At 34.5% G+C, this 19,518-nt stretch overlaps 5 protein-coding genes across 5 annotated transcripts; 3 read left to right on the top strand and 2 right to left on the bottom strand.

Moving 5' to 3' along the window:
* Window positions 1-4,331: 4,331 nt before the first annotated feature.
* On the top strand, window positions 4,332-4,847 carry LOC132943562 (uncharacterized). The gene has a single exon (XM_061012598.1). The coding sequence runs from the start codon at window positions 4,332-4,334 to the stop codon at window positions 4,845-4,847; it is 516 nt and encodes a 171-aa protein (XP_060868581.1).
* A 385-nt stretch (window positions 4,848-5,232) lies between these two features.
* LOC132943328 (uncharacterized) lies at window positions 5,233-9,632 on the bottom strand. The gene is made up of 4 exons (XM_061012280.1): window positions 6,343-9,632; window positions 6,190-6,276; window positions 6,038-6,130; window positions 5,233-5,978 (listed from the first exon to the last, which is right to left on the bottom strand). Exons 1-4 carry the CDS (start codon window positions 6,961-6,963, stop codon window positions 5,769-5,771), a joined length of 1,011 nt encoding a protein of 336 aa, XP_060868263.1. The 5' UTR covers window positions 6,964-9,632; the 3' UTR covers window positions 5,233-5,768.
* On the top strand, window positions 7,336-10,806 carry LOC132943563 (uncharacterized). The gene is made up of 4 exons (XM_061012599.1): window positions 7,336-7,353; window positions 8,786-10,439; window positions 10,496-10,606; window positions 10,685-10,806. The coding sequence occupies exons 1-4, from the start codon at window positions 7,336-7,338 to the stop codon at window positions 10,804-10,806; spliced, it is 1,905 nt and encodes a 634-aa protein (XP_060868582.1).
* Window positions 10,807-12,574: 1,768 nt separating this feature from the next.
* LOC132943565 (uncharacterized) lies at window positions 12,575-15,445 on the bottom strand. The gene is made up of 3 exons (XM_061012600.1): window positions 15,229-15,445; window positions 13,213-14,175; window positions 12,575-12,648 (listed from the first exon to the last, which is right to left on the bottom strand). Exons 1-3 carry the CDS (start codon window positions 15,443-15,445, stop codon window positions 12,575-12,577), a joined length of 1,254 nt encoding a protein of 417 aa, XP_060868583.1.
* On the top strand, window positions 12,680-19,398 carry LOC132943329 (uncharacterized). The gene is made up of 2 exons (XM_061012282.1): window positions 12,680-18,280; window positions 18,351-19,398. Exons 1-2 carry the CDS (start codon window positions 18,152-18,154, stop codon window positions 18,840-18,842), a joined length of 621 nt encoding a protein of 206 aa, XP_060868265.1. The 5' UTR covers window positions 12,680-18,151; the 3' UTR covers window positions 18,843-19,398.
* The last annotated feature ends 120 nt before the right edge of the window (window positions 19,399-19,518 follow it).

Raw genomic sequence — 19,518 nt, forward strand, 5'->3', positions numbered from 1 at the left:
AACCGGTTTTTTAGGGTAGGCCAGCAGTAGTTCTTTCAATTCTTTTGTATTCCTTATATCCCTTATAAAAAAAATAGACATTAAATATTGGAGGGGAACTGCAGGCACAGTTGTACAGTCGTACAATGTCTTGTCTGTTCTGTCATTTGTACACTGTGCTGTAGTAAACATATATTTTGTGCGTACCACGTTTTTATAAATTGTGAATATTTTTATTTGATAAACCGTTTTTTTATATATAAAATGTCGTTTAAAGATCGTGACACTCATAGCCAGAGCAAAAAAATAATTTATAATGTTTATAATTTTATTAAAATGCTGTCGGAGAAAAAAGATTTGACACCAGACTTCTTCAAAAGTAGCCAAAAAGTCGCTGCTGAAGCTTGTGGTGTTTCATATATAACGCTGAGGCGTATATGTGTAGAAGCCAAAAAATCTACAAAGCAGGATGTTGAGGAAGGACCATCTTTATTAAATTCTGATAAATGTATGAATATATTTCAAAAAAAAGCGGGCTTTTAGTTTGGTAATTTGATAACCACTTTAGAAAAACAGCCGCTTGGCGCGTGACGGGCAGCGATCATTTTTCGTGTCCCCGACTATAGTTGATTTTTAACTGCAATAAGCGTGTATCATGATCAAAATGTGACAAAGTATAAGTTGTGATTTGAATATGGTTCAAATTACCAGAGAAAAAATGTGTACATCCTTAATTTTTCAGTTTCTGAAATAAATCGGGGTCTCTGGAATGCCGTAAATGGGCACTTCAATGGGTGTTTTGAATCGATCGATACAACTGTAGGTTTGGTAAGCCAGTCTAATAGAACTCGTTTTACCTAAAAAATAAAAAAAATAAAATAGTTGCAGATAAATGTCGTCAAGATTTAATATACAGAAATTGTGAATCTGATACCTTTTTCTTTGTTTTGAACCCAGTCCCTAAAATATCCAAATTTTCGTACTACACACATAGTCCCAAATCGGTCAAATCTAAATTATTTATAGATAAACACTAGTATACCATATATCACCGTTCACTACTAAGCTGATAATAATAAAAATATCTACTCCCAATAACAATGAATAGTTTATAATAACAACTATAGGGGGACGGAGTGGCCAAGCGGAATAAGGCGTCGGTTCTAAACCTCGGCTGCGGGCGGAATTTTTCTTCGGGCAAATCACGGTGTCCGGAGAGAAGTTCCGCCTTCTCCCACCCGGGCATGGCAGATGCCAATGGGAGTAGGATATAATAGCTGATTCGAAAACACTGATCCCTCTGTTCATTGTGATCATATGATCCCCTCGGATCCTCCACATCCTCCGATCCGATACGTTTACAACACATATATTCACGCATGCGTACAGTCACGCCACCGACACCACTCCACCCCGGCGAGACCATCACCGACACCACTCCACCACAGCAGACCTCCACCACATGCTACCCGGCTTCGGCCGACCGACCCCACCACCCCGGCTGTTGTACCCTCCACATTGCACAACCCTATCCCGCGTTATCAGTTTTCAGATTTCTGTGAGCAGTTATCATAATATTATATTAATAATTATTAAATTTATATGTGTAGGTACGTAATACGTCGGAAAGTAATTACTTAAAAAATATTCGTGTATAATGTGATACGTATATGATAATATAACGCAAACAAAAACATACACACACATGCACATACATTTGTCGGCCGCCGACTGTACCCTAACTTGCAAGGTCACCGCTGAATGACCTCAACCACCCAAACCAAACATTTTAAGACACGAGCGTATAACGTGTTACAGTCGTATGACCTACATATTATTCATATTATTACATATTATCGCTCAATGAGCTCTTCGGACGCCTTGACTAAGAACCCATAACTCATAGGTTTTTGGTTATGTATTACAGTCGTATGTTTACCCCTTTTCTCATTAGTCTTCACTAGTAGCGCTTCAAAATCGGCGTAAATAGTGAACGGATGTCGTTGAGCATGTTGCCAGTTTTCAAATTCAAGTGTTGCGCCAACATCAGGCATTCTGGGTAGAATCGGCTATGTGCTCCACAAATTAATTTATTCTGCTCAAGTGCTGGCCGCCCGCTTAGTTTATATTTTAACGTTTGATCGTGAAGCATCGCTTACAAAAATATTTTGAATGCCCGTGTTTAGTTATTTGCGAACGAATTAATCGTGAAAAATTTGATATATATACATAGTGGCTTTTTTCACCTTCGGTGTATAAAATTAAATCGAAATGATCGGCTTTTTCATTTTCTACCACTTTTAATGGAAAAATGTGATGACTCGGATATTTTGAAGACGGATGAGATATTTTTTTGTTTCCGTAAATATTTATAGAGACTGTCGGATTATTTTTTCCGAATATTTTAACTTCGCTCTACGGTTAGGGAATGATAAGCCTGTGAAATTATATTTATTCTCATGTCGGTAATAATTATCTCCTACTCGATGTTTATTTGGCTCTGTCATGTGCTTAGCCAGAATGGCTCATTTAAAACAATGTTGATCAGTGTACTGCGGATTGATCGTTGCCCCCCCCCCCCCATTTTTGTAATAGAAGTACGAAGCTGAATATACGACGAACCAGCTACACTGTTAAAAATATCTGAACGATTTTCATATTGATTCAATTCATTTTGCTGGGAGGATATAATAGCCGATTCGAAAACACTGATCACTCTGTTCATTGTGATCATATGATCCTTCTCATCATATGACCCCCTCTGATCCTCCATATCCTCCGATCCGATACGTTTACAACACATATATTCGCGCATGCGTACAGTCACACCACCGACAAAAAAGTTAACATACAACAGCTACGATGATAAGAGGGTGGTGTTAAAGGACAAAATACACACACTGGCCTATAGACGTTATAGTATAGAGTACTGCCACTCATTCCGATTTTCGCCGGGTTGTCAGCTCTGGGAGCCCTGACTGGTGGTGTAGCCAACGTTGTAAAAATGGCCAATGAATTTAATAGAAACACTCCATCCCATTTGGGTAAAGGTTTATATCTAACACCGTATAAAGGCAACTCATACAAAATTGGTTCCGGTTTGTACCTCGCACCATTTAAAAGTGGAGGGGGTGCCAAAGCTAAAAAAAACTAATATCTACGTTACCCAGTAGAGCGTTGTACGATTTTGAACTTATAAAAATCGCTCGTTTAATGAAAATACCTCATTTCATCGGCGTGTTTACCAGAGATAGGTTATCTACACGTCCTAAACGTCAAGAATCTGCGATTATTAACTTGGATGCGGAAAACGGTACAGGAACGCATTGGGTAGCGTATAAAAAAATCGGAAAAAAAGTCGAATATTACGACAGTTTTGGAAATTTACCTCCACCATTAGAAGTACAAAAATATTTTCTCGGATGTGACATACATTTCAATTACAGCAGAGAACAGAAATATAATACCACAAACTGTGGACACTTGTGTTTAAAGTTTTTATCATGTTCACATTAACGTTAAACGGAAACTCTAGTGAGTTGTCATGCGAGATCTTCCCACCGTTGGAAGTAGAAAATACTGCACAGATTTGTCTTTTGAGTTTACAGACAAATAATTCTATACCAAACATAGAACCTGGTTGCAATACTATTGCCTTCCGTAATTTCGTCGATGAAAATGAGTACGTAATTATACCTACGAGGACGTATGAGTTGGATCAGTTAGAGTCTATTATACAAAAAATGATGCCCGACTATGTCAGTATGTTTGAATTAAAAGCAAACAGCAGAACATTAAAGTGTATGATATCGTGCAGCCATGATGTTGATTTAGGAGTCGATAATAGCATAGCGAAATTGCTAGGTTTTAGAAATGTTCGATATACTACTGGTGCTACTCATGAATCTGAAAATATTGTCAACATAATGAAAATAAACTGTATAAAAGTAGAGTGTAACTTAATCACCGGCTCATTCTGTGACGGAGCACCGAGTCAGATCATACACGAGCTGTATCCTACTGTACCTGCTGGATATAAAATTGTTGAGGTACCTAGGAATTCAGTTTTTTATGGTCTCAACACGACTTCAATAACTAAAGTAAATATCGTGCTAAAAGATCAAAACGAATGTCTACTTAATCTTCGCGGTGAACCAATAACAGTCCGTTTACAAATCACGCGCGGATATGGCGCTCAAATTTAATATTAATATAAAAAGAGCTACAATCAAAAAACCTGGCAGTTTACCACCTGCTGTTAAGAAGTCAACATCTATATCTAAACTGAAAAAAAACAAGACCAAGCTCACGAAAATTAATTTAAATTTTCTCCAATCATTGCAAGTATAATTATGGATGACTCGTATTTAGACGTTGCAGCCGACTATGTCGACGAGTGTAAAATAACGCAGATGAATTATCATTCATTCAAACCGTACTCAAACATGTCTTTATCTAATAACGATGAAATTAGAATAAGTGTTTTAAATATGGATTCATACACTTTATCGTGTGAGAGCTATATTTACATCGAGGGGAAAGTGAATAAACCTAGTGATGCTGTTGGTGATGTACGTTTTTCAAATAATGGATTGGCATTTTTATTCTCTGAAATGCGATATGAAATAAACGGAATAGAAATACAGAAATTAAAATCACCCGGAATTTCGTCTTGTTTGAAAGCATACTGCTCGTATACTCCAAATGACCTGAACACTCTAGAGAACTCTGCTTGGGACTCGACCATGGATAGTGAAGATAATAAAAATTTTATGTCCAACAATGTATTTACCGGGTGTATTCCTCTGAAACATTTATTCGGATTTTGTGAGGACTATAAAAAAATATTACTTAATTGTAATCAGTAACTTAAATCGTGCATCTACCGACCTTGATGCGATACATGTTGTTGGCGAAGGCGCAACAGCATCCGTTGAAAAAAATAAAAAAATTACAATTGAACTTACTAAAGTGACTTGGAAGATGCCTATTATCAAAGTCAGTGATAGAGAAAAATTAAGGTTGCTAAAGGTAATAGATTCACATAGAACACTGTCGTGTGCGTTCAGAACCTGGGATCTCTGTGCGTATCCTGTGCTCCCTAGAAATACTTCTCATTCGTGGACGGTAAAGTCTAGCAGCTTGCTCGAAAAGCCGAGATTTGTGCTGTTTGGATTACAAACAGATCGAAAAAAAAATATCGAAAACGATGCTGGTCGATTCGATCACTGTCAACTAAAAAATCTTAAGGTTCACTTAAATTCTGAAGGGTTCCCATATGAATTTCACGCTGATTTTAAAAATAATACAACTAGTATATTGTATAAGGCCTATACAGACTTTCAAAAATCGTATTATGAGAGAGACTACAGCGAACCATTATTATCAAAACATATTTTCCAAAATTATGTTCCAATCATCGTTGTTGATTTGTCACACCAGAACGACAACGTCAAATCGACCGTAGACCTACGAATTGAATTTGAAATGGGTACAGTTATTCCAGAAAAGACTGCAGCCTATTGTTTAATACTACATGATCAGATTATAACTTATAATCCGTTTAGCGGCGATGTTAGAAAATTGTAAATACCTTGTAATTATTTTCATATCTTGTAATTTTTTTTTTTTTTATATATACCTTGTAATTATTACCTTATTTTCTAATAAATAAAAAAACTTGATTTTAAATATCACGCTTGTTTTTTATTTTCCACAAAATTATTAAACAATATTAATCAAACAGTTTTCGTTTTGCAATCCGATAATTTATTTTTTTCGCGGGCTTGTCAAAAAAAAGATACCGATGGTGTAGGTGATTGAATCGAAACGTTGAACGATGATGGACCATCGTTCTCATCAACTGGTAAGCTCGCTGACGTAGGTATATATCTGGGTTTTGAATACCATGGAGCGTAATGCGCCAAATCGTCAGATTCAAACGATGTGGGAAGAGTGTCTATGTTCGTCGTCGGTGGACTGTCAGGATCATCAATAGGCTGTACAAATAATAATTTGTTAATATATATTTATCATAAAAATCAAATGTGAAATTTACCGATGGTTTTGTTTTCCGAGCTGGTGCCCATGTCGCCTGTGTAGGGTTGATTTGCGTTAAAAATTTATCGATATCACATTCCTCGTCAGCTACCTAAATAATTATTATAATTATTAATTGTATCATTTTTAAATTTATAAATTATAAATTACCCTTGCTTCTGAAAGGTCTTCGTGCAATGGACCCATACTTGAATATCTCGGGGGTGAAATGAGACTAACCTCGGATTCAGCGAACAACTATAAAATAATAAAATACAATAAATATTTTGTTTTACAAGCGATATAAATGATAGGTTGAATTACCTCGGATGACATTTCCCCGCCCCATCGCTGTGCCCATTGTTCAGCTAATTGAGTAGTTGCAAGTATTTTGAGCTGACTGATGAAATTCATGTGTTCTTTAGGAGTGGATCCAATAATTTTATCATCACTTAAATTTTTGATAAAAACGATCATTTCTTCGGGTGTCTTTGGTGGTGAATCAACTTTGGTAAATTCCTGGTCCAAATAATTACCCATAATCACAAACTGTTTTAAGACAAGTGGTCGTATGATGGTTGACTTTCGAACGACTGTTTCGATAATACACCATTCTAAATATTGCAATTTCATTAAATCCATCCTATTTAGCAATACCCGACATCCAACTTGTGTTTTTGATTCAATGACAAGCATATTTTCCCCTCGATACACCATACTAGACAGCGAAATAATTTCGGTTTCCAAAAATAAATTTCGCATATATTTTTGCGGTTGATCCAAAATAAACGATAATATATTCCCCATCAGGGAAAATATACGTCTTAGAAAGTCGGCTGGCATAGTAATATACCGCGATGGTGTGATTATTTGCCCTACGGTGTTGATTTCGTCCGTAGGATCAAGTCCTACATTCAAAAACTTACGGTCGGTGAAGTAAAGCATAAAATTACTGCAGTCGATGAGATCCGCAGGCGGTGTAGGTGGCACATAAGTAAACGTCTTCTTTTTATATAACTCAGCGTTGACTTTGATTTATCCAGCCATTTTTAACACTTAAACTCACAACAATTTTTCAGAGCGATTGAAAATATACGTGTACAACGGTTTAAGGGAGTAGACGGACTGAATGACTGCCGGAGTCGTCAGGTGTCTCTAGAAGTTTAATAAGAAGGGGATTTTACAGTACGCATGCGCTAGTTCAAATGGTCAGACATTTTATGATGCGCATGCGCTAGAGAATTCAAAAAAACAAATTTTTTTAAATAGATTTTATATTTTGCTTTTAAAATAAATATAATATAATTGTTAAAGGTTATGCTTGTGTTAACTGGGGTAAGATAATATGATCGTAAGTGTAGGTGGTATGGTAATGTAATCGTCTGGTAAGCGATAGGACACGGATTCGATCCCCGGTCCAGCGAAATGTTTTTTTGTCGTTTTTTTTCAAAGGTAAATATAATATACGTACGCGATGGTCAGAGGGGTCAGAAGGGTCAGAGGGGTCGGAAGGGTTAGCGGGTCAGCGGGTCGGAAGGGTCAGAAGGGTCAGCGGTCAGAACTCCCCAAATCATACTACTTATAGTGAATTTTATTATATTGTTCGATAATTTTCTAAGTCCAAAATAATGTTGTACACAGTGGCGTGAAGGTGCTTGCACTAATGGGTGGTAGTACACGTCTGAAAACAGGCTGATTCGGGCTCCCTTTTATATGAAGTTCCCCGTACCCCTTGCCTATAGATACTGTATCTCGGCTCACGGATGTGATTTGTGTGACCATCGTTCCAGCCCACGCATTTTATGATTCAATTGAAATATAATAATAATAATAATAATAATATATAATAATCATTCTACTATTTTATATTTTTATATTTGAACATTGTCGTATACAGGGCTTCCCGAGTAATTATATTATTCAGTGAGTTTCTAATATCCGTTTCCAATATCCGATTTATATACATTTTATTAAACAATAATAATGTAATATTATTTATTAAACAGTAGGAACACCTATTTCCGTTTCTAATATCCGATTTATGCCGAATTACAGTATAGCTAAATTATAGTATAGTATAATTATGTACCTGTGGAATCTGTTTTATTGTTAAGTAGTAACTTGCTTACTACATCTCCCCCTTTAAAAGTTGATTTTTATCGTCTAAAATGAGAAAAATTAACTCAAACTTCCTCCATTAGTTCAAGCACTTTCCTATGATTACAAATTTTACATATATCAATTATTACATTACATTCAATTATTACATGTTTACATGTTATGTTTTACATTAAATACATCATTATAATTATATGATACATTCCACCATATTAATTATTATTGACAAAATACAGATTATAATCCACAATATTACAGTATATATTTTGCTTATTATCTAGGTTAGTATCTTATGTGATTAACAATATATTCTTTTTTGTGTTTTTGTTTACATCAATAATCTTATCTTAGTGTTAATATAATATGTGTAATAATCTTTTAATATAACATGAATTCTTAAAATCTATTACAATATATTTTTTTTTTTTCGTGCAATATATATATATGATAAAATAGTGATGTGTACTATATTTTATTTTCCCATTACCATGTTAATTATATTTTAAATAAGTTAGATTAATATATTTCTTATTCCATCACCATGTTAATTACGCCAATATATGCTAATATGTTCCTTTAAGTATTTGTATATTATTTTATAAAAAATTAATCCTAACTTTCTATTTTTTTTTCATTCATTGACCAACAGTGCTTTAAATGGGCTGTATTGGCAAAGCACGTTGCTGGACAGAATAAATGTCGTGTCAATGAAAATTATACGGAGCATGAGGGCAAATATATTTTTAACGGAATTTCATTCCCGACACCGCTGTCAGATATTACCAAGTTTGAAAAAAATAATCAGAACGTTTCTGTAAATGTTTACGGACTTGAAAAACGATTACAGCCACCGAAAAAGTATCCTTCATATGAGATTTTCCCACTCAAAGTCGTAGATGATGAAAAACGGGATCACTTTGACTTATTATTAGTGACGGATGGTGATAATACACATTATACTTACATCTCAAATTTTTCGAGATTACTCCGTTCGCAAAAAACTAGTCATGCAGGTCAAGTTATATTCTGTAAACGTTGCTTTACATCGTTCGACAGACAGAATTTAAAGTATAAGTTAAGCGGGCAGGTGGCGCTTGAACATCACAGGCTAATATGCGGGCCACATAAACCCATACGACCTAAAATGCCAAAAGAGGGAGATGTGCTACAATTCACCGCATGGCAAAACGCGCAGAGACATCCCATAGTTATATATGCCGATTTCAAGGCTCTGCTTGTAAAGACCGAAGAGGAAAAGGGGGGTAATACAACAATAATACAAAAACACCGTCCAATGAGTTACGGATTTTTAGTTAAGGCGTCTGAAAAAGTTCCAATAGAGTTGTTAACAAAATTTAAACCAGTTAGAACCCGAGGTAGTGAAAGCAGGCAAGACGTGGCAAAACATTTTATACAAAATATCACTGACGTTGCCGAGAAAATAGAAAAATTATTAAAGACAAACATTGCTCTGACCATGACCGATGAAGACACAGCTAAACATAATTCATGTTTTAAATGTAATTTATGCAAATGTAGTGTTGATACATACACCCGTATCCGTGATCACGATCATTTGACTGGGAAATTCAGACAGACCTTGTGTAGTCGGTTTAATCTAAGACTTAAACAACCAAACTACGTTCCAGTTTTTATCCACAATCTATCCAACTATGATGCACATTTCATTGTAACCGAACTAGGTTATAATTCAAAAAGAATAAAAGTAATTCCGAACAGCGGGGAGAAATTCGTTACTTTTTCAAAATATATAAGTAACGATTTTACCATCAGATTCGTGGATACTTTTAGATTTATGGCTACAAGCCTATCAACTCTCGCCAACAATCTAATAACGCCAAACTTGGAAAAATTCCGTATAACGGCAGAACATTTTTCCAACTATGATTTACCGCTCATCACTCGTAAGGGTGTATATCCTTACGACTTCACTGATGATTGGTCTAAGCTCGAACAAACCTCTTTGCCGCCTATAGAAGATTTTTATAGCGTTCTGACAGAAGAACATGTTAAAGATACGGAATATCAGTTTGCGGTAGAAGTTTGGAACCACTTCAATTGTCAAACGCTGGGCGAATATTCCGATCTATATTTAAAAGTCGATGTTTTACTACTGGCGGATGTTTTTGAAAATTTCCGGGACCTTTGCTTGAATACATACCATTTAGACCCGGCATACTATTATACAGCACCGGGGTTCTCTTTCGACGCAATGTTGAAATACACGGCGATAAAACTAGAATTACTGTCGGATTATGAAATGCTTCTCATGTTTGAAGACGGTTAGTATATTGTGATTATGTTATTTCTATATGCATATAATAACATTTTTTTCTAGGTATTCGAGGTGGACTCACACAAGCCAGCATGCGGTATGCAAAATCAAACAATGAAAAAACACCAGATTACAACCCGGCAGATCCGAAATCATGGCTTGTGTATCAGGATTGTAAGTTTATTTATAAATAATAATTATATAGTTAAATTAACGACTTACCATTCCTACCACAAAACAGCGTACCACCAGGTTCAAAAGTACGCAAACTCATGGCTACATTTGAGCCTAAGAAAAATTATATTATTCACTATCGAAACCTCCAGCAAGCCTTAAATAATGGTCTCATAGTTGAAAAGGTGAATATCATATAATGATATTTTATCATAGAATTACTAACATTTATATTATAGGTGCATAGAGTTATTCAATTCAAGCAATCACCTTGGCTTGCCCAGTACCTATATTGAATTAAACACTAATATGAGGAAAAAGGCGGAAAATGAATTTGAGCGGGATTTCTTGAAATTGATGAACAATGCTGTATTCGGTACGTTATTATAAATAATAATAATAATTATTTTAATTATCCTTTTTTTGTCACCTGATTTTAATGTAGGAAAAACGATGAAAAACGTTCGTAAACGTATGGACATGGAGCTTGTATCGTGCAACCGACGTTTGCAGAAATTAATTAACAGATCGACATTTAAATATTCCACCACCTATTCCGAAAACTTAAACGCAGTAACATTAGAAAAAAAAATCATTGATTTTTGTAAACCTATTTATATCGGTAATTTTTCTATTAATAATTTAGATATATAAAGGTATTAATGCGATTTTTAATGTTCATAGGTCTCGCGGTTCTTGACATAAGCAAGAGTTTAATATATGATTATCATTATAACGTAATGAAAAGCCACTATGGGGATAAAATCGAGTTGATGTATACCGACACAGGTAATAAATAATTTATATTTATTATTATTATAAATACCTATTTACATAATTTACACAATTTATAGACTCGCTGGTATATTTTATTCACACTGATAATTTCTACGAAGACTTTAAAAATAATAACAACTTGCTCGAACGAATGGATACTTCCAACTTACCGGAGAACCATCCATGTTACATTGCCGAACGACAGAAGATCCCAGGTCTGTTTTCTGATGAGACGGATGGGCTCATAATGACTGAGTTTTGCGCGCTGCGAGCAAAGTCATATTCATACATTTTGAATGGCGAGGAGAAGATCAAAGCCAAGGGAATTAGAAAATTTAAGCATCAAAGCATCATCCCGCGACACTGGCTAAACTAACAAGATTTTGTCCTTGTAATTTCTTACTGTGATATATTATGGCCATTTGGTCTTTTGGTGATCCCGCTAAAAAATCTGCTATACACACGATTTTCGAACCAACCACCAAACGATCAAATTCCAACATTTTCCTTAAGTTGTCAAACCGTTCGGTACACAATAGTGCACCATTTGTCAGTCTCCAATAATAATAGACAAAATATGCCCCTATTATTTACCGCCCGATTCCTAATGTTATTTCCCTTTCTTTTTTTTTCTTCTGAAATTATTTAATTTTAAATTACTATTTTTAGTGTTATATTAGTTAATTATTAGTATCTAGCGTTACTTTTTTTTTTTTTTTTATATATTTACTTTAGTGTGTTAACTAAGCTATTTGTTATTTGCTATAAGTTTTACCAAATTTTGGTACCCATATTCCTAACCATTCTGTTGAATATGCATTTGGTAAATCTCACATCCGTCTTTGGGTCGTGAGCGTATGTTATTTTGTGTTTTTGTGTACATATGCCGTTATGCGCTTCCGTTAAATTCAACAGTCTACCATTTTTCTGGATTCTACCTACGTTAAATTCGAAAATTCTCTCAGTTATCTTTCCCCTTAATTTTTCTAATATCATGTAGAAGTCCCCATCGAAATTCAAGTCATAGCATCTAATATTTAATATTTCTATATGTCCTAACCCTAATCTACTTAGGATATTCCTATCGTATGATCCCCCAACAATACCACTACATTTATCTTATTTCCACGCAAAATATAATTTTTTATGAACTCTGGTGTTAAGTTATTTAATTGTGAATTCAGACTTTTATTAAGTTGCGCTAAGCAGGTCGTCTCCACTTCCTTTTTGTTGTGAAAAATCCGCCTTATCGATTTCTCTGCCAACTGTATTTCACGAACAGTCATAACTCTTATCTGTTCATGATGTGGCAAGAGAACCGGTCTCCCCTCGAGCTTACGAATTTTACACTTGTTTAAGCTGTTCGAGATTGCTCCTGATATTAGCACAATGTCTGTTCTCTTCATATTGGTGAATTCGAAATCCATGACAACGAACTTGACTTCCCTTCTAATTTAAAGTCAATAATATATTTAATATCATTATTAACTTATAATTAATGTGTTTCATTCTAATTACTATTTCTAACTACTTGTGTAAATATTTTTTTTTTTTTACATATATATTCTAATTAATAAAATATTATTTCATAGGTTATTTTATTTGGGGTGGTACATCCTCCCCTCCGAGTGTACTTTGTTCGTCTATCTTATTAAATTTTTGTTCAACTTTGATATTATCCGTACAGAGTTTACTTCTACCTAATCGTACCATTTCATATTGTGGACGTCGCAACGAAGTAAGCCTACATTTATACGTTATGTATATAAAAATGATTAACATGACCGAGAATACTATCAAGCCCAATGTTAAATAAAATAAATAATTACGCGTATCGCTTGCTTCTAACTGTCCTGATTGTGTTAATATTTCATTATCGATTTGTTGTTGCACCTTATCTAACGATTGTGCTATTTCGTGTATTTTTTCGAGTTTATGTGAATCCTGTTTAACCATTATCTTAGGTAAGTTCATACTTTTTATTCTATCGGATACTTTAAATGATATTTTTCCCTGTCCTACTTCGGGTATAAAGTTAACATAGTGTTTTGATTTTATTTCTTGTGTCGGATTTAAAATAATATCGTTTCTGTACGCTCTACATTTTGAGCTTAACCAAATTAATCCTTGCTTCCGTAATTTCGTAATGTATGGTTCCGCATTTTCCCTGCACGCAATAGTAAATGTTTCACCCTTTGTTGTGTATATCCAAGTGTTTGCATGTTTCAACTTATAAAATATGTCTTTCGATAATACTAGGACTCCCGTCTCGCATGTTTCTGGCAAGACATCCGGATTTTTGAATAAAGCTATCTCACATGGATTTTTGTTGTTCGAGTGAACGACTGGTGAAAATTCTGGACATATTGTGAATATTTCTGTTTCCGTACAATGTAAAAGCTGAGTTTCTGTGAACGTGGTATATTGTTCCCTATTTTTTGTAATTGCTACATATTGGAATTCTGGTTTTAAAACAATACTATGATTTTTATTCTTTATTCCGTTTATCATTGTTTCAACTGGTTGTGGTATTGGAAGTATTCTGAACAACGTGAGCTCCAATTCGGTAACCAGCGGAAGCTTTATTACGAAGACTATCTGACTTTCTTTATAGAACACTGCCATTTTTGTAATTTTACTTAATTCGTAAATTTCATTCGGATTTGTGCCCATAGGTAAATTTACATTAATTGGTAAAGTTAACTTAATTTGCGTTAAATGATCTGCCATTTCACGCGGTGTCATTAAACTTGGGTGTATTACTCCTGTCCTAGCCGCGGTTATAATAGCACCTATTGATTGCGTTTCCATTGAATATTGCTATAATAGTGCTGTGAATATACCATGTATTTTATTTGATAAAACTAATGCTTCTAACGTGTTTGTTTTATTAATTACTTCGTTTATTATATCTTTTTTATTTACTAATTCATTGTATAATTTATTTATTTCATCAGATGTGGTACTAATCCCCTTTACAGTAGATTTAACTACCGTAGTTTGGTCTTTAAGTATGTGTAACATGCGTTCGTTAGTTCGTTCTATTTTACCTATTTCTTCTACCGATTCCTTTGCACATTCCTCATCACATACCCCGAATAATGTTTTCATAGCCGAACCTACGAAATTTATTAGACCCCGTCTTTTCCTACTTGGGTATGTGGTTGTTTCCGATTGTTCGGTGTTCCTACCTATCGATTCGTACATTTTTTCCCGTTGTAAAGAAATTTCCTGAAACATTACTTTAAAGATATTGTCTAGCCTAGAACACATATCTAGTGTTGTTGCGCTGTTTTTACAATGATTAGTTATTATACTTATTTCCAATTGTAATTTGTCATGCCTAAGGCCATAATTTTTTAATGGTAAATACGTGATCAGTTGCCAGGTCGCTCCTGTCAACCGAACCGTACCGTAGTTTTCATAATACATCAATGTTTGATTTCTAAATTCTTCCACCCTATATGGAATTTGACCATGTCCTGCCGTAATCAGAGATAACCTAAAACAATATATATACACATTAGTTTCAAACTTGTTTTATCTTGTTGAAATAATTTCTAATATATATATTATTTTCGTATCATTTCCTCGGCCCGGACAAAATACGCGTACTTATCGCGTTTGAAATTGAACTAATTAATTTATAATCCGTTGTCAGTGAGTCCCGGTGGTTGCTTGTTCGTTCAGAATATGGTGGCAACTCCCACCGTTCCTATACCGCCAACTATCAAAATTAATTAGTGCCATCCCATTTTTATTTTTTTTTTTTTTTTTTATTTTTTATTATTGATTATCATTATTATTCCTAACTATGTACCTATCTTCTACTTCATTAAAAATACTTTCTATAGCTACATTACTTCTTAAATTAAGTAAATCCATAACATTGTTTTCATAATCACTACTATGCATATTCCTGTAACTGTAAATATTACTATCGCTATCGTTAAATTCGTCCAACTCGTTCATATTACTAATTGTATTATTCAGTGTTATATTTCTTAAACTATCATTATCACTATCACTATCCGACCACCACAGTCCAGCTGCTTCAGTCATATTAATATTTCTAATTCCAGGCTCCCGTGTCCTATTATTAACCATTTCCCTACTAATACTACTATTAATGCTAATATTATTATTACTAACATTATTTTCAATATTGTTACTATTCTTTAGCCAGGAAGGATGTTATTCCTATTCCCGTAGTAAACGTCAATTAACGTCCTAAGATTATATGTAATCTGTCCCATAGGTTCCTCCCCTGCATATCGGTATATCTCCATTTCACCCATGTACATATCATTTCTTTTTAATACCATTACCACCAGGCGACCTCCCACCTGAACGCTCAAAGTCATTTCGAATTCCGGTTCTTCATTTGCACTGTTACTGAGTTGCACTAGTAGCTTAGTCCCATCTGAATCAATGATCACCAGTGCTGTTATCTCCTCTTCCCTACAAGTTTTCTTTTATTATTTTTTTTTGTTTCACTATTTAATGTTAATCTAACTACTATTATGTTTACTATTTCTACTCCTATATTAAAAATAATTTCTATCTACGTATTTTTCTTAACATGAAGCTTGTGTTATGCCAGCATGTACTAATTTACTAGGAGTCCCTTACCATGCATACTTATTACTTATCCTACAATAATTTTTTTTTCATAGTAGTAACAGAATGCCGATCCTGGGCCCCACCTCCCACCTCCCACCACCGCCGCCGTCACCACCTCCGCCGCCATCCCCACCTCCGCCACCCGATCGCGCACGTACGCGACGTATATTTTTAAACTTTTTTTTCATTAAATAAATACTGAAAAAAAGATTAGTGGAATTCGAACCCACGACCCCGAGCTATAGCATTGACGCTTTAACCCACTAGGCCACAGACCTGATACACTTTTCTATTGATTCTTAACGTATATAGGTGAATGAAATGCAGCAAGATATATTCTGCTGACCAACATAAATTATCGTATGCATACCATATTACCATATGTATTATCGTACCACAGTATATTATTGTGCACACTACTAATCAATATATCAGCGCAGCAGTCCTCTGGTTATCAGATATGTTATCATATTATTTTATCCGCAATATATTCAAACTCTCACACGTACGCGACATATGCCCCCACCCCATTTTTCCGCGAATGCGCATTTATTGTTTCTATAAATAAATATTGCAAAAAGGCTCTGGAGAGATTCGAACTCTCGATCTCCGTCTTACATTCTGGCGCTTTAACCAACTAAGCTACAGAGCCGGTTTACCTTTAGTATGATTCTTAACGTATATAACCGAATGAAATGCAACAAGTTATATTATCGTATGCATATCATATTACTAAACACATCTCGATATAATAATCGATTGATACATTTATGTATCAAGAACTTGTGCCACACGATTTTATTTGTAATACATTTAAGAATACTTGTACAATTACATTCTATAGGAATAAAACGTCTTGTGTGGCCCTACATACCCTAACTATTGTTGTCATTCTTCAACAACACTATATATGTTCACCCCTTTGTATATTTTTAACCTTAAATTTCTGTCGCCATAACGTTCTATGGCAAGATATGTGTTGGCCATACCCTATCTATTGTTAACATTCTTCAACAACAATATACATGTATACCACCTTTGTATATTTTATACAGGAATGAGACGTCCAAATAATTACATTTTTATAAAAATGTAACATACAATTCTGGGTAAGTCGACATTTCTTTTAAGGTTTCATCGAGCGTTTTGTTTTAACGGTTGCACCAAGAATATACACTTATAAATAATTCAGGCGAGAGGAAGAGGATATGATCAGCACATGCGAGATCGGTTTCTCTACGGTGTAATGTAGAATTGAGAGTTTTGTGTATGTTGATGCGTGAAAGTCACTATGATCGATCGATTCCTGAAGATGAGGATATAGTAAGTTTAAACATACGAATATTCAAATATAGTAGATAATATGATTAGAAATACTAATATCAGATAATTTATTATAGATTCAATTACCGTTTCGTGTGTTATTGCACTCATCTAGAACGATCCATAGACATACTCAGTATTATATTATTATGCAGCTAGTTTACGGTTTCAAAAGAATAGCGATATTTGATTCAGATCGTATAAGAGAACAATTAGAAATGCAATGGACGATGAATGTGATGACCATTCTGAATGATGACCATTATTTAAATTTTAACTTTCACGCTACTCGTTTTATTCTACAAAGAATAAGAAACCTAAATTAAAAATTAACTAATAAATAATATTTTTCTTATTACCATACATCAGTTTATATTATTTCACAAAAACTATATGCTCACTATCTTTACTCACATAATATCTAATTTTACCTAGCATAATGTTTCTCCAAATATTTCAAAATATTTCAAAAAACCATAATTCTAACAAAGTAAATGTTTCACCCCTCCTTCACCATAAAATGTTTGAGATCAACGGAGAGTCGGTCGGTCGGTCGGTCGGTCGGTACCTTACCCATATGTCTATGATCGGACATTGTGTATCCAGTCTTTTGTCCGGTGTACACACATTTCGCGTTTACAGTTTTTGTCAACAGATTTTCAGATACGGATTTATCTACTTATATGAGATTTTTAATTACCATAGTAGGTATTTATTATATTTTATATTTTGTTATTGATAATCATTACTGGTAAAAGTGTGAGTATTTTGTTTTATATTATTCATAAGATATTTAAGAATTACATATAATCCGATTTTTAGATGTCAAATAATTCATCACCGAGTACTCCGACATATGAAGGAGATGAGTATAATCGACGTCTGGCCGAAATACCTAGCCAGTCTCCAGTTCTCTTCGACATGCAAGACATTTTCATATACGGTGAGATGGTAAGTTTTTTTTTTTTTTTGTTATTAAAAATAAAATAAATTTATTATTATTATTATTATTATTATTTAGACTCAAACCATAGATAGTGGTTACTCGAGTGACCAGAACACGCAGGTGGAAAATCATGACTGGCATAGAGAATTTTCCCCTCTTCAACCCCATGCAACACCCTCTCCACCACGACTATCACAGATGGAGAATCGTGTACGCACTTTGTCGTCGGTTCAGCCTGTCTTGTTGGAAGAAGCTTCGCCCGATATGTTCCCACCAACAACACCGAGAGCATACGTACTGAGGGTGAGAAACGATCTTTTTCCGGACTTAGATTCCCAGTCCTCAGTTTCGCCTAGCATGCTAGAACTTCCTCGGGCCATGGTACCCCCCGAATATAACTTGTTAATTGTCGGGGAAATTATGAACACGACGCGACATTCTGGTGAGCAATCACCGGAAATGGATTGGAGTGATGACGGAAATGACGAGGAGTTGAACCGTCATATGGAGGCATATGAAGATGATGAAAAGCTTAGCCGACACATGGATGAATATGACGGTTTTTGAGGGAGGTGTAATAACTAAATTATTTATTATTTTTTTAAAAATATATATATTTTTGTTTTAAAACCACACATTCTATAATTTATTTTTTCAAACTATATTAATATTGTTAATAGTAATTTTTAAAGTAGCAGATGGTCGCATTTCTTGGTATGTTAGCAACTAATTTTATATGGCTTTTTCGAGTAACCGACGAGGAAATATCTAGAGAGTCAATGGGAAGAAAATCTATTGTTATAGCAGGGTTGAAAATAAACCACTATTGTTGGTGACCACACACGTAGTTAGCATTAGTAACATAACAACTATTTTTTTTTTCTAAAGAAAATGTTGATCAAAATAATTGAGTACATTACTTGTATCGCGGATTTATCATAGCCAATGTCTAAATAATATTTTGGTAATACATGGCTTAAAATGTTACCACCACCACAAATGGTTATGCTCAACGGACGCATGACAAAACAAGTGACGATGTCCGCTCAGTGTGTTCCAATCTTTTGCAGGTTGACACATACATTTTACGATCGCTCCGTGTTGTACTCTGTATTTCTCCGTGTTAATTATATTTTAAATTTATTTAATTAGTATATTAATATACTTGATATATTTTTCAATAAATTGTCAAGCTTAATCATAAACAATAATATGGCGTATAATTGTGATAAGTGTTCAGCGT

Source organism: Metopolophium dirhodum, chromosome 4 (genome assembly GCF_019925205.1).
Source record: "Metopolophium dirhodum isolate CAU chromosome 4, ASM1992520v1, whole genome shotgun sequence".
Classification (NCBI taxonomy): domain Eukaryota; kingdom Metazoa; phylum Arthropoda; class Insecta; order Hemiptera; family Aphididae; genus Metopolophium; species Metopolophium dirhodum.

Coding starts and splice junctions, on each gene's coding strand:
- LOC132943565 (XM_061012600.1), bottom strand. CDS start 15,445: ATGACTGAAGCAGCTGGACTGTGGTGGTCGGATAGTGATAGTGATAAT. Junction 14,176..15,228: donor AAGTAATGTAGCTATAGAAA/GTATTTTTAATG, acceptor CGCAATCAATAG/GTGCTATTATAACCGCGGCT. Junction 12,649..13,212: donor GTTAGAAGCAAGCGATACGC/GTAATTATTTAT, acceptor CGTGAAATACAG/TTGGCAGAGAAATCGATAAG.
- LOC132943563 (XM_061012599.1), top strand. Junction 10,440..10,495: donor GCTTCTCATGTTTGAAGACG/GTTAGTATATTG, acceptor ATTTTTTTCTAG/GTATTCGAGGTGGACTCACA. Junction 10,607..10,684: donor ATGGCTTGTGTATCAGGATT/GTAAGTTTATTT, acceptor GCGTACCACCAG/GTTCAAAAGTACGCAAACTC.
- LOC132943329 (XM_061012282.1), top strand. CDS start 18,152: ATGTCAAATAATTCATCACCGAGTACTCCGACATATGAAGGAGATGAG. Junction 18,281..18,350: donor TTTTCATATACGGTGAGATG/GTAAGTTTTTTT, acceptor ATTATTATTTAG/ACTCAAACCATAGATAGTGG.
- LOC132943562 (XM_061012598.1), top strand. CDS start 4,332: ATGGATGACTCGTATTTAGACGTTGCAGCCGACTATGTCGACGAGTGT.
- LOC132943328 (XM_061012280.1), bottom strand. CDS start 6,963: ATGCTTTACTTCACCGACCGTAAGTTTTTGAATGTAGGACTTGATCCT. Junction 6,277..6,342: donor GCGGGGAAATGTCATCCGAG/GTAATTCAACCT, acceptor ATTATTTTATAG/TTGTTCGCTGAATCCGAGGT. Junction 6,131..6,189: donor AAGACCTTTCAGAAGCAAGG/GTAATTTATAAT, acceptor ATAATTATTTAG/GTAGCTGACGAGGAATGTGA.